Here is a 13,092-nt window from a genome sequence, read left to right as displayed (position 1 = left end):
GTTCTTCACTAAACTATCATTTGGCGGAAAAAAAAATCCCTGAAGTCACCTTGAAGTTGATGAAAATGTCTATGCACACACGACACGAAAACACATCGTGACCACCTCGTGTGTTTTGGCTGCCATGGCCTACGGCTCCGATTGGCTGTAGGAAAGGGCCAAGCGTGAACATTCCAGCGGTTCGTGCCGATTCATCACGGCGGCAAGCAAATCCGTTTTGATGCGTCGCTACGAATGCAACAGTAATTAACTCTCGGGATGCGCTTGTGTGTGAGACGCCGGCGCCAGTGAGCACTCGCACGCGCGCACGCAGCAGGCTGGAACAAAACATCCCTGCAGATCCTTTTGGCTGGCAGCGTAATAAATTCAACAGCAAATCGTTTGTCATGCTCCGGCGTGTTTGTGTGGCTCAGCGATTGAAGAGGAGGGTCATCCTTTCAGGGTTTTACCTACTTTGTGTTCACCAGAGAGAAGCAGTTGTTTGCGCCGAGGCGTTGGACTATTCAACTGTGCTTCGACTCACTGGTGAAACTTCGCCTCCGTTGTCATCCTTATCCAGCTGGTCTATGACAAAGACCACTCCTTATTTGAACGGCCTCGAAACGCAGAGGCCCACGATATACATTTGGAAAGAAGACATGAGCACAAGGGAAGATGCTGGAGTCCAAACTAAAACGTGATCTTCGTTTGATTGCCAGTAGAGAGGACCCATTATTTCTATGGGAAATAGAAACGAGTCACCAACTCTCTGCAGTGGAGTGACGGACCCAAAGTGCGGCGCCAGCAGCGAGGACTTGTGTAACAGAAGCATTGGTATTGGCGACGTGACAGAAATGATGGCAAACGCCGGCGAAAGCCACCCGCTCAGCATTTTCTCCCCACACCCTCGTGTAACCTCCGGCGACGAAAAGCGTGTCGCGTGGCGAGTGGAGGCTCTACGTCTCCCCCGCGCAAATGTAGGCACAAGGCGGCGGCGCTTATGAACACACATTGAACCGCATTTGCGTTTCACACGCATCATCATTCCTGTGGGCGCCGGTGCATTGGTGCTCATACTGCAGAGGTCTGAGCTCAGCACCGCCGCGGGGCCGTTAATGTTTATCGCCAATAGTTCATATGTTTGGTTTAAATCTATCTATGCGTCATGCTTTATCTTCATTATACGTTCACAAAGTTGTATTTCACTTTTCTCCTCGAATTATACACGCACAACCCTTTCCGAGCGTTTGCTCAAATGTCGCACCCGCGTCCCTTTTCGCTCCTGTCCAAGCCCCGTGTAAGATGATGGGACATCCCATTCAAGCATTTCTCTCTGACGACAAGATGCTATGACGCACTGTGACCTCGGATTTGAAAAATCTGATTCAGCATTTTTTTTTTGCCACTCAATGTGAGTTGCCACTAATTCGTGCGCAGCCCTTATGCACATGAATGTCGGCAGTCATGGGGAAAACAACTGTCCATCTGAATGCATTGCGGTCATCTACGACCGTGCACTTCTGCTCTCCTATTTTTGTGTGAACTATTTAGCATGACATTCAATCATTTTTCTTCGTAACTACTCATGTTCGATTGAAAATGTACTGAGTCTTCTGTTTTGCATTTTTGTAGGGGAGGAGCTTCAAGGAAAGATCACATTGCGCAAAAACAAAAAGGACCCACGATCACTGTTGGTCACCTTTGAACTCCGGGGTCGGAAGCTGACCTATAATGTACAATGATGTAACTTACATTATGACATTGTTGTTTGTATGGAAGCAGAACATGCATTCGGCCATGTTCGGATTGTTTTTCTGATTTGTAATAAAGAACACGTTTCCAAATATTGTCCATGCCAAATATTCTCCTTGTCAATGTGTTTTATGTTAACAGTGACAGGATGTGGAGAGCTCAGTTATCATTCCCCATCCAAACTTTCATCCCGTTTTGGTAAAGGTAAATAACGTCACTGTCGTACAGAAGACTACATGTCCACATTTATTCCATTTTATCCTCCCCACAATCTGATACGAGTCGTCAGTTCCCACATTGGGCCATGCATAGGATGGGCATAGCCACCCCTACCTACCACAAAGCTCCGCCCCTGGCGCATGGTATTGAAGCTGTAAATTTCCATCAGAATGGTGCAACACTGCGCTCTGATAAATGATGTTTCAAAATGTGTTCATCACCTGAACGGTGAAAACTGTTTTAATTCAGAAAAGGCTGTCGGAGCACTTTCATACATTTGGTCAGACGTACTTTGTAAGGAGAGCGGAGCAAAGAGAACATTGTAAGTGAGGGTCCCTGTCAGCTGAGAGTGATGATGATGATGATGATGATGGTGGTGGTGGTGATGGGAGTCTGGGGCCCTCTGGGTGACCTCCACCATTGAATCACGAGTTTCCAGGCGCATTGGGTGGATGCGGCTGCTTATCACCCACGCGACAGTGGGAGTGAACCATTAATTATCGACGCATGAGTAATTAAGCGGCACCAACCCAAAGGTAGAGTCAAGACACACGTTCTCGTTATTCTCAAAAGATATTGGATGGTTACCAAATTTTATGAATAATTCGAAATTAATATTTTTGCAAGAATTGTTTAAAGAAATAAAAAGAGCTGTAGGGCATTGAGACGAGAACAATTTTGTAAGACGTACAAACGTGTGCGTGCGGATGTGTGTGTGTGTGTGAGAAAGAGTTTGTAAGGCCACAAATCAATTACAATTATTCCAAGTTGACAATGTAATTAAAGTCAAGGCTAATATAGCGGTTCCAGTCCCTTATCTGGAACGGAGACAGATTTGGAAGGAGCGCAACGTGCATGTTAAGTCTTTGCAGCTACTGCATCGAGCGTGTGTGTGTGTGTGTGTGTGTGTGTGTGTGTGTGTGTGTGTGTGTGTGTGTGTTGGGGGGGGCGGGGGTTAAATCCATTCAAAAGTCGCAATTTGTATAAACTGATGTTTCGATGCCGATAGCGACAGGATGGGGGTGAAACGGGTGTTCTTTTGAAGTTTCCGTTTTGGGTTCTATGTTGTCCATCTATCGGATACGTCACGATCCAACAGTGAATGTTTGTTCTTCATCATGCACGAACAAACGGGGTGATGCCACGGTCCGAATAATCTTTGTGATAAAAGACGCCAAGCCACCTCGCCTCTGACACACGTTTCTTTCATTAAGGCCTTTATTTTTCGTTTTGACTCGCTGAAAGAAAATATGGGCCGCAAACTTTGGTTTAACTGGGACCTTCATGTGGGTGATCAAAAGGTACGTGAAAAGTTTACACAAAAAATAATTGTCATGTTTGATGAAAAGTAAACGTACTAAATTAAAAAGAAAGGCTAATTTGTCGAAGTTGTTTGAAATGATGTAGGCTACAACACGTTGTCTTTATTTTAGCCGCACGTGAGCTGTTAAAACATGACAGTACAGTATATATCCAACAAGCTAGCATTATGACACACAATATTTTTTGGGGGGGTGCATCTGTTATAGGCCAGTGGTTAAAATCACTATCACAGTGCAGATTAACGGGCGATTATGTCTCAGAGTATCAAGAATTATCACGACAAACGTCCCGTTTTTAATTTCTCCCGTCATGAGCGACAATAGCTTCGTGTGGTCGCTATAACAACGCGAAATGTATTTTCGCTGAGACACAAGGCGCGTAAATTGAAGTCATGCTGCTGCAGGAAGGGCTTCCTCGGTGGACGACGATTGTTGGAAAAATCCGGGAGGCGGGGGGGAGTTGTTGCAATTCATGAAAAGTATTCTTGTTTAAACGGAAGCTTGGGGACTGCATGCGCAATGCAGCATTCAAGGATCTAACACGGTACTTTTCGTCGTCACAGCCTCACGCGCAGGCTCTACTTTTTCAGATTGATTTAGGGTACTACCCCACCGCCTTTTGTGAAAGACTTGAACACATTACGATCGTTATGGAGACCCCCAAGTTGACCGACGTTTCCGTTGGAACACAGAGGAGGCCTGTCGTGTATGTTTAAAAATATTGACGTTTATTTTTTTAACTTTATTTAGTCCCGGATGTGACCAATATTCGCCAGTCATCCTCATAAAACGTATTTTTTTTCGGTGTAAGTGTTTGACCACAATGCCACATGCTGTGGGCGTGGATGCGTGTTCACGTGTCAGCGCGAAGGTATCAAGAGTGCGCGCATGGAAGTGCATGTGACACGTTTTTAAATGCACGCGCCCGGCGTCCACGTATTAAAACCGCGTGCGTAACAATCGCGTCGAATCCACGCGTGGACACGCACATCCTGTCATCTCGCCTGGGCGAGTTCCTAAAAAAAAAAAAAAACACCCAATCCACGAGGCCAAATGATTTATCAAAGTGCTATTATCAAGAAAATGCCCCGCCAAGGGCACCTTGCTCTGCACTGACGCACGGAACCCGAGAAAGAAAATCGGTGCACGCGCTGCTTTGGCGCGCACACGAGCAAGTCAGCTCGCTGGCATCACTCGTCATTTCCACCTACAACACTTTGAGCCTGTTCAGAGAACTCCGCGGAATGGTAAGTGTTTCCGAACAGCCCTCCTTGAGTCTGCTTTCACGTTCTTTTTCGATACTTTTGACTTTGTCACACCGCTGTTGGACTCTGTGCGATTTCTTTGCGCTGTCGGTGGTGCTGAAATCCGCCAGGCAGTCGGACTTGACTTCACTGCTTCTCTCCACGCAGGTTTTAGCAACTTCGTAATTTAGTGACATTTAGTCATTCTAGAAAGTCGCGTGAGCTCCTAGCTGGGCAATTACAACAGTTTTCGCTCATATTTTTACAGCCCTCATTTTGATCATATGCCCGAAGGGGCTTCCTTTCCAGGCATAGTCATTTAGAATTGTGCGCCCCTGGTCAACCCATAGTGATGCCGGTGGTCGTGCATGCTTGCCCGGGAGAGCGAAGCCGCTGAGACCCGCAGCAGCTTGTCTATTGCCCATAAAAAATAAATAAATAAAATCTTGGATGTGTGTGTGTGCGTGTGTGTGTGTGTGTGTGTGTGTGTGTGGGTGTGTGTGTGTGTGTGTGTGTGGGTGTGTGTGTGCAGTGACACGAGGGGAAATGGGCCGTAAAATTAAAGAATCCTGCAGAACGACAGAAGAGGGGGTTGGGGGGGGGTATAGCAAAGCACCCCCCCCCCCACTAAGCCACACACATCCCCACACAGCCGGTCCAGACCTGAGCCGTGAGTAGAGAATGCTTCCCCAAAACGTCGCAGAGAGGCACTTTCCCCATCCCAGCGCCGACATGGGCTGCACCCAACCGTCATTCTGCCACTTTCTGCACTTGTGACCCACACTTTGTCGTCATCATCCGCCACTTCCATGTTCCAGGACGAGCAGAGAAACATGGCCAAACAACCGGTGGCCCACATCCCCACGCAGCAGCCGGACACAACTGCGGGATTAACAGCCAGCAGAGCCGAAATCAACCCGCTTCAGCCGGCCACTCCTCAGCACAACCACCCGGCGCCCCAGCCGCCGCCTCCGTGCAACGAGAGCCAAACTTTTTGCCCCACGGAAAATATACCGGGAGCACCGGACGCCAATAAAGCATACGGGACGTTCAAAAACAATCCCCCTGTCGTCCCGGCGACGATGACGGCCAATTCGGCCTTTGGGAAGGAGCCCCCGGCTGCGCCCTGCGGGGTTGGGGCGCAGTACGCGGAGCAGAACAACACCGCTTCCACCTGGACCCATTTGAGTCAGACCACCGTCGTACTGGGCATAGATGGCAACATGTCTGTTCAAACCGGCTCCTTGACTCGAGTAAGTCCGCGAAAAGACACGTTTGGCTGCATGCTTCTTGCAGATTGCCACTTGAATTCACATGTTTTGTTCTTGATGCTTTACGGCAGGCTGCTGCGAACTTGTGGTTATGTCTTCCGCATAAATCAAACCGAACGTATATTATGCAACGAAATCGCGACGAGTTTTGGTCTCAAAATGCTTGGTTGCCTTCGGGCTGGGCAATGCTTCGTCTTTGCTGCAAAGGCCAATGGACATTTTATTCATCTGAGCATTCTGGAGTTTGCGTGAAAGGATACGTGTTTAGTGGTTGTCCAAGGCATTTTTCAAATACCGGACAAAGATTTGTGCGAAGCAAGACGCTTTTGTGTATGTGTCAAGTGACACGAGGAATTGTTGATCTCGCGATATTTAATTTTTTTTTTCAATGCGGGTGTGTAATGAGATTGCGGATTAATTCTCCTCCTTCTGACTTGCTACACTCAGTGATGAGTGAAACTTTTTTGAAATGTTCTTTGAGAGCAACTGTGTTTTCGTAGAAGCGTTTCACTGGCACCAATCTACAGTTTGTGGGCTAATTGTTTCCAACCGCACAGGTGTTCATTCGTTCGAAAAATGCTCTCATATATTGGGCCTCTGGGACTTGCTTTTTTAAAAATTAAGAAATAATTTTGAAACGATCTCGTCGTTTTCTCCTCTTAGGCTGAAGACGATGACGATGAGGGAGGCGACGAGAACAAGGCCAGGGGAAACTGGTCCAATAAACTGGATTTTATTCTCTCCATGGTTGGCTATGCAGTGGGACTGGGGAACGTGTGGAGGTTTCCCTATCTTGCTTTCCAGAACGGTGGAGGTAAGAGGGCTTTGGAAACACGAAATCGAAGAAATCATAAAATAGCAGTCTGCATGCTGACCCCGCCCCCACCGCCCCAAACAACGAAACTTAAAAGTTTATATTCACAACATCCCTTATAAGGCCTATAACTGCACAAATGATTGATAGAAAAATATTCTCATATATTTTAACATAATAATAACGCGTTTGGACTAACATATATTCATTACCAATAATATACATTATTTAGATCTAATTTTTATATACAGTATATGTATTTGCAATTTTCTGTACCCTGTGCAGATCTCCGATTGTTATAAATATTTGCCTTTCTTTTGTAGCCTATTCTTTTTGCAATTTTCTGTAGCCTGTGTATGTATGTCCCTCACAGGTGCATTTTTGATCCCTTACCTGACAATGCTGGGGATCGCAGGCATTCCCATCTTTTTGCTAGAAGTGTCCCTGGGCCAGTTTGCCAGCCAGGGCCCCGTGTCGGTGTGGAAGTGCATCCCGGCACTACAAGGTACACTGGCCCTTGCAATCAACTGAAACAGCATTCAGAATACTCACTTCCTTAAGAGTAATTCATATATTTCGTCTCATTTATTTATTTTAGGTTGCGGGATTGCCATGTTGATAATATCTGTCTTGATAGCCATATACTATAATATTATTATGTGCTGGACACTGTACTACCTGTTCGCTTCGTTGAAGGGCTCACTGCCATGGGCTAACTGTAGGAATGCGTGGAACACGGTGGATTGTAAAGACAAAGACATGCTGCTATTAGGTAAGACACACACACACACATTCACTGTTCGTCTGCACACATTCACGCGCACGCACAGACACGCAGTGCACAATACGCAATGCGTCACGATTCTCAGTCGAGGTGTCCCGCAGAAAATCAAGTCTGACCTGCGGTTTCCATTCAGCACCTCCATAGCCTGTAAATTAAAAATTTCTGGACTTTTGACTTGACAGACAACCTCAATGTGACCACATATAATATCGATTTATTATTCTGTACTTTACCAAAGGAGATTAATTTGCTTTAAGAATATAGCAGCAGCTGCAACGTTCTTCATTTCAATTTTTTTTTCTCATAAAGCATGTAAAGAAAAACGTTTTGGCTGCTGTAAAATGTGAAGGCGTGTGATTGAAAAGAGCCCGTGTTGAATTTGTATCGAAATTTAACGAATTTCTCGTGATATTTGCTTCTTGAAATTGTGTGAGATCAGCACAAAAAACTGCTTGCTTGACATATTTACTGTAGTGCTGCTGCTGCAGTGCTGCAGTGTGCGCAGCACTGACCCCGTCTGACAGTTTGAAGTACTACATGCTGTGGCAGGCACCCTTTCTCCAAAACGTGGGACCAAAACATGAACGCACACGCTCTTAAATGTCTGTCTTTGACCAGAACTCCTTTATAAAAGACACATTTTATGACAAGTTTGTGTCTAATGTCTCTGACACAACTGTGTGTTTGCGTGTGCGTTTATTTGCTTGTTAAACTTCGATGTTTTGTCACAGCTCATCCGAAGTATAGCAGAAGCACCCAGATTCTTACCGAGCCTCCGTAATTCAGTAACGTTCGAGTCACAAAAATGTCGAAAAAGCTAATGACAACAAATGAAAAAATATGCACCTTCCATGCATGTTTTTCCATCGTCAACATTGTTTCGCCAAATCTGTTGTTCTGCTCCCTGTTTCGCGATGTTCTTCCATGATGCTGCTGTCCCGGTTTTTCAGCCAGAACATCCGTGTCGACGTTATACGCAGGATGAAAAAAATAATAAGCCTATTTTCATTTCAAAAACAGTACAAAACTGTTTTGAAACGTGAGTTAAAAAAAAAACAACCACAACGCTCTTCTCATCTCTCAAATCCAGTGCTTGCATCGTGGATAATCATCCAATTGCTTTAACTGGTGCAAAACTGACTTATTTATTCCAAATCATGTTGGGTATATATTTATTCGTGCCAGCGGTGTATGGGACAGGTAGAACAGATGAAAAATCTAAGAATGGCATGAGTACCTAACAGCTAGATGTCAAACCAATTACGATCTGTAATCATCTATGAGTAAAACAAGCTGATCATTATTACAGACGATGTACAAACCCCAATTCCAATAGTTAGCACAATGGGTAAAGTGTAAATAAAAGAAGAAAAAACAAAAACGATTTGCAAATGCTTTTCAACTTATTTTCAACTGAATACAAAGACAAGAGATCAAATGTTGGCAGTGATCAACTCTTTTTTATGAGTTTGATGCCTGCAACACGTTCCTAAAAAGTTGTGACAGGGGCATATTTACCACCATGTTACATCACCTATTTTTTTTTTTTAGCAACACTCAGTACGCATGCTAAAACTATGTAGGTGGAGTCTTTCCCAATCTTGCTTGATGTACAACTTGAGTTGCATGTACGGCAGCCTATGTCGCTCCAAAATCTGTCATGGGGACTAACCCCCCATATACCATCACAGATACTGGCTTTTGAACTTTGCGTTGATGACAATTAAATGTTTTTTGGCCCGGAGGAAACGACATTCATGACCTCAAAACACTTTTTGAAGTGTGTACTCGTCAGACCACAGCGCACATTCATGCTTTGCCTCAGTTCATCTCAGAAGCCAGCGGCATTTTTGGATGTCTTTGATGTACGGCTTTTGCTTTGCATGATACAGGTTTAACTTGCATTTGTTGACGTAGCGACAGACTGTGTTCACTGTCAAAGGTTTTCTGAAGTGTACCCGATCCGCACGTGACAATATCCTTTCCACAGTGATGCTGAATTTTAATGCAGCGCCACCTGCAGGATTGAAGTTTATTATTATAGGCCCTTTTCCAATTCCCACCTCTGGAGCATTTCTCCAAATTTCTCCGTCCTTTATTGGCCCTGTCAAATCTTTTTGGGAAACATGTTGCAAATTCATAATGAGAGAATATTTGCAAAAACAAACACAATCACTTTAATCAGCTTGAATTTTAAATATCTGGTCTTTGGAGTGTCTTGAACTGAATATTGGTTGAAAAAGATTTGAAAATCGTTGTAGTTTGATTTTATGTACATTTATTTACATCCAAACCTCCTTGGAATTGGGGTTTGTACTCTTTGTGACCTTTTAGCATGTTCTTTGGGTTCACTAAAGGTCGGGATTTAATCCAGGTAACCGACCGAAATCTTTTCATGTAACCGAAGCATTTGGTTTCTTCTCTGAACAGACTCCTGCATTGTGCAGGATGGAAACTTCACCTCCATCAAGAACTCCTCTTTTTGTCTGTCTGCCAACGTTGTTGGAAACCTGAGTAAACTATTAAACATGGCCGTGGAAGGTGAAAAGACATATGTCAGCCCCAGTGAGGAGTACTTCAAGTGAGTGAAGCTTCTAGCTGGTGAGGAAAAAAAAATCATCAACGCAAATGTGTGTTTCCTGACGTGCGTCCCTTAAAGCTACTATTTTTTTAGGCTGTCATGTGAACGTATCGCACATTTTACAGTCCTTCTGGATGTCCCGATTTATATTCTCTTGTATCCTTTACAAACGCAAAGACTTACTTACATTCTAGTCAAACAAATGTGCAATTGATCTTTTCTTTCTTTGTTCACTGAGATCCAATTCCAGAGCTGTATCAAAAAAAATTGCCTTTACAAAGATAGCAATGCTCAGTTGTGAATGTCACTCCTATGATTTTATATTGCAGTATAGCGCAGAACTAACTTTATCATATGGTGTTTGTAGTCTTTTGTTTATGAGTACCTCAATTAGCAAGGGGAAGGGAGCACTGCCTTTATAAAGATGGCCGACTAAAGCATCACTTGTAAAGCATCAAAACGTAATGTTGGAGGTGGTGTGCTTATTTTTGCAAAGTATAAACATGAAAACAATGGTGTCACCATTGGCGTGTGATGTTTTTTTCCCCCTCCCATTGTTTTATATTGATGAACAATGTAGCCGAAAACTGTTTACAGTATTGACAGTGGAGCGTTGTTGTGTGCTGGTATTTGATGACTCGTCCTGCAGGTACAATGTGCTGCACATCTCCAAAGGCATTGAATATCCGGGAGACATTCGCTGGCCTCTGGCAGGCTGTCTGTTTCTGGCCTGGGTCATTGTCTACGCCTCTTTGGCCAAGGGAATCAAGACATCAGGAAAGGTAACTTTACTGCTGTTTGGACTCTGTCATGATGGGGAAAACACGGCAGACAAGGATGCGGTCGAGTTTTTACAATGACCTTTAAGTACATAAGTTTCCTCAAAGGGACTGTTTTGAAAGAAAGAACGGCAAGACAACACAAATGTATTTAGATATAGCAGGTTTCATCCAAGAGTCAACTCAATGTGCTTCGCACAACCAAAAAAGAAGAAAAAACGGAACACGCGAAACTATTTACAAACACAATTGGTTAAGACATTCAAAGGCAAAGAATGTACAATGACAACCGTCAAAAGCATTTACAGACAACAGATTTAAAGTTGTTTGAAAGCAAAGGGGAAAAAATAAAACTTTGGTTTCGGAAATTTGTAAAAGATCGCGTAATGAAATAAAAAAAAAAAAGAAAAAAATGCTTGATCAAAAGAATGTGAAAAAAAAATAATACCGGTAGTTTTTAACCTGGATTTTAAATAATATATGAGCCTGACTTCATTGTTGCCAACATATTCCATTTGCGGGGTCAGGGCGCTGGGGGTGGGGGGTGCCCAGGACCGTCCTGGAGGGGGCGGTGGGCGGGGGAGGGGGAGCAGTACCGGCCCGGAATTCGGATGACCACCCCTCCCCTCGATTTGCTGTATTGAATGTTCGAGGACGTTCATATCGGCAGTCTTGTAGCATACTGGCCTCTTGTGGACAAAATGATGCCTCGCATCCTCTCAAAACTAATCCTGAGAGGAAACCTAAGTTGCTCATTATGTCGTCATTCCCAGCATGTTCATGATTTTCTTTTGAATATGTTGCACCACAGTGCGTACTGATTGTCTGTATCCAGTATATTGTACCGTCTTTGAATGTGTCTTGCTTTTCCTGCCACTTCTTTTGAAAGGTGGTGTATTTCACAGCCACTTTTCCCTACGTGGTTCTGGTGATTCTCTTGATCCGAGGCGTGACCCTCCCGGGGGCCGCTGACGGTATCCTCTACTTCATCACACCAAAGTGGGAGAAACTGATGGATGGAAAGGTGCAATGATCTTGGCAGGCTGGTGTTTTCACTCAACTGCCCCTCAAAAGTTTGATTCTCCTTCCTGGGCCTAATGTGAAGCGTCTCCTCCATTAGGTGTGGAAAGACGCGGCCACTCAAATCTTTTTCTCGCTGTCTGCCGCGTGGGGAGGCCTGATCACGCTCTCCTCCTACAATAAGTTCCACAATAACTGCTACAGGTAAACACACAAAAGGTAAAACTATGCTTCTGGCAAATGACTTCTAACTGTCACCGTAGGACGACGCGCTTGTTAGGATGACAGAAGTTTTACAGGCACCGTGAAGCTTTTTGCATAAAATATTTTGACCACATTAGTCTCAGGTGTGAAGATGTATGTCGTTTTCACTCCATAAAAAAACAAACAAATAAACCAAAAAACCGCATACCATATTCAATGTTGAGATGATGTTCATTCTTTTTCCCTGCCTGCAGAGGGCGCTCCTGTATCTTCCATGTGTGTATCTGGTGCTGCATAGTCCTGTGAAACGTTTCACATTTGGACTTGTTTTCCTCTTTGTTTTTAGTATTGGTTACAGTGACCATGTTGTTTTCAGACAAACTGTGCAAAATAAAAAAAATCTGTTCCTCCATCCTTTCTTTCACCTACAGGGATACCATCATCGTGACATGTACCAACAGTGCCACCAGTATTTTTGCTGGCTTCGTCATCTTTTCTGTCATTGGTTTCATGGCACATGAGTTGGACGTGCCAATAGACGAGGTGGCAGATGAAGGTAGGATAGCAAACCGGCATGCAGCATCTTAGCTAGTACGACTCAGTGCAATACTTCTGGACAACTATCTAGTGAGACATATTTTGCAATTTCATATGTACATGTACATACACGTATGTGTGTGTGTGTGTGTGTGTGTGTGTGTGTGTGTGTGTGTGTGTGTGTGTGTGTGTGTGTGTGTGTGTGTGTGACCCAAGGTCCAGGCATAGCATTTGTGGTGTACCCGGAGGCTCTGACCAGACTTCCCCTCTCTCCATTCTGGGCAATCATCTTCTTTCTTATGCTCCTGACTCTCGGCCTGGATACCATGGTAACCGTTAGCTCAGCTGTATGTTTATTTGTATGCATGTGCTCCAGTGTGCTAATAAGATGGATGAGGTGAGAAGAGTTGCCCAAGGTAAGCCTATTTGACACATGCTGTATGGAACAGTGGCAGCTGGGGGTAATATTCCCCACCAAGGGAACTCTCGCCTTCGCCCGTGCTTGTGTGTGTGTGTGTGTGTGTGTGTGTGTGTGTGCGCGCGCGCGCGTGTGTGTCTCTCTGTCTCTGGCTGCCCACTGTCCAGC

The 13,092-nt window shown here is 44.6% G+C and overlaps 2 protein-coding genes across 3 annotated transcripts in view; both read left to right on the top strand.

The window, feature by feature from the left end:
* Positions 1-1,841, top strand: part of prmt3 (protein arginine methyltransferase 3) — a 33,028-nt gene extending 31,187 nt beyond the window's left edge. The window contains exon 16 of the mRNA XM_019876405.1: positions 1,612-1,841. Coding sequence (XP_019731964.1) covers positions 1,612-1,721 — 110 coding nt within the window. The 3' untranslated portion in view covers positions 1,722-1,841. The remainder of the gene's footprint in view (positions 1-1,611) is intronic.
* Positions 1,842-3,277: 1,436 nt separating this feature from the next.
* Positions 3,278-13,092, top strand: part of slc6a5 (solute carrier family 6 member 5) — an 18,133-nt gene continuing 8,318 nt past the window's right edge. The window contains exons 1-11 of one of the 2 annotated variants that reach the window (XM_019876402.1): positions 3,278-4,519; positions 5,335-5,769; positions 6,451-6,601; positions 6,975-7,106; positions 7,200-7,373; positions 9,816-9,966; positions 10,616-10,748; positions 11,635-11,769; positions 11,866-11,969; positions 12,401-12,525; positions 12,723-12,835. In XM_019876402.1, coding sequence (XP_019731961.1) covers positions 4,103-4,519; positions 5,335-5,769; positions 6,451-6,601; positions 6,975-7,106; positions 7,200-7,373; positions 9,816-9,966; positions 10,616-10,748; positions 11,635-11,769; positions 11,866-11,969; positions 12,401-12,525; positions 12,723-12,835 — 2,070 coding nt within the window. In that variant the 5' untranslated portion in view covers positions 3,278-4,102. Of the gene's footprint in view, positions 5,770-6,450; positions 6,602-6,974; positions 7,107-7,199; positions 7,374-9,815; positions 9,967-10,615; positions 10,749-11,634; positions 11,770-11,865; positions 11,970-12,400; positions 12,526-12,722; positions 12,836-13,092 lie in introns of both variants that reach the window. The other variant, XM_019876404.1, reaches the window with a different exon arrangement.

The sequence above is a fragment of the Hippocampus comes genome, unplaced genomic scaffold, assembly GCF_001891065.2.
Source record: "Hippocampus comes isolate QL1 unplaced genomic scaffold, H_comes_QL1_v1.1 scaffold150, whole genome shotgun sequence".
Taxonomy (NCBI): Eukaryota; Metazoa; Chordata; class Actinopteri; order Syngnathiformes; family Syngnathidae; genus Hippocampus; species Hippocampus comes.
The sequence above is the reverse complement of the archived record's forward strand: the minus strand, read 5'-3'. Positions and strand labels throughout refer to the sequence as shown.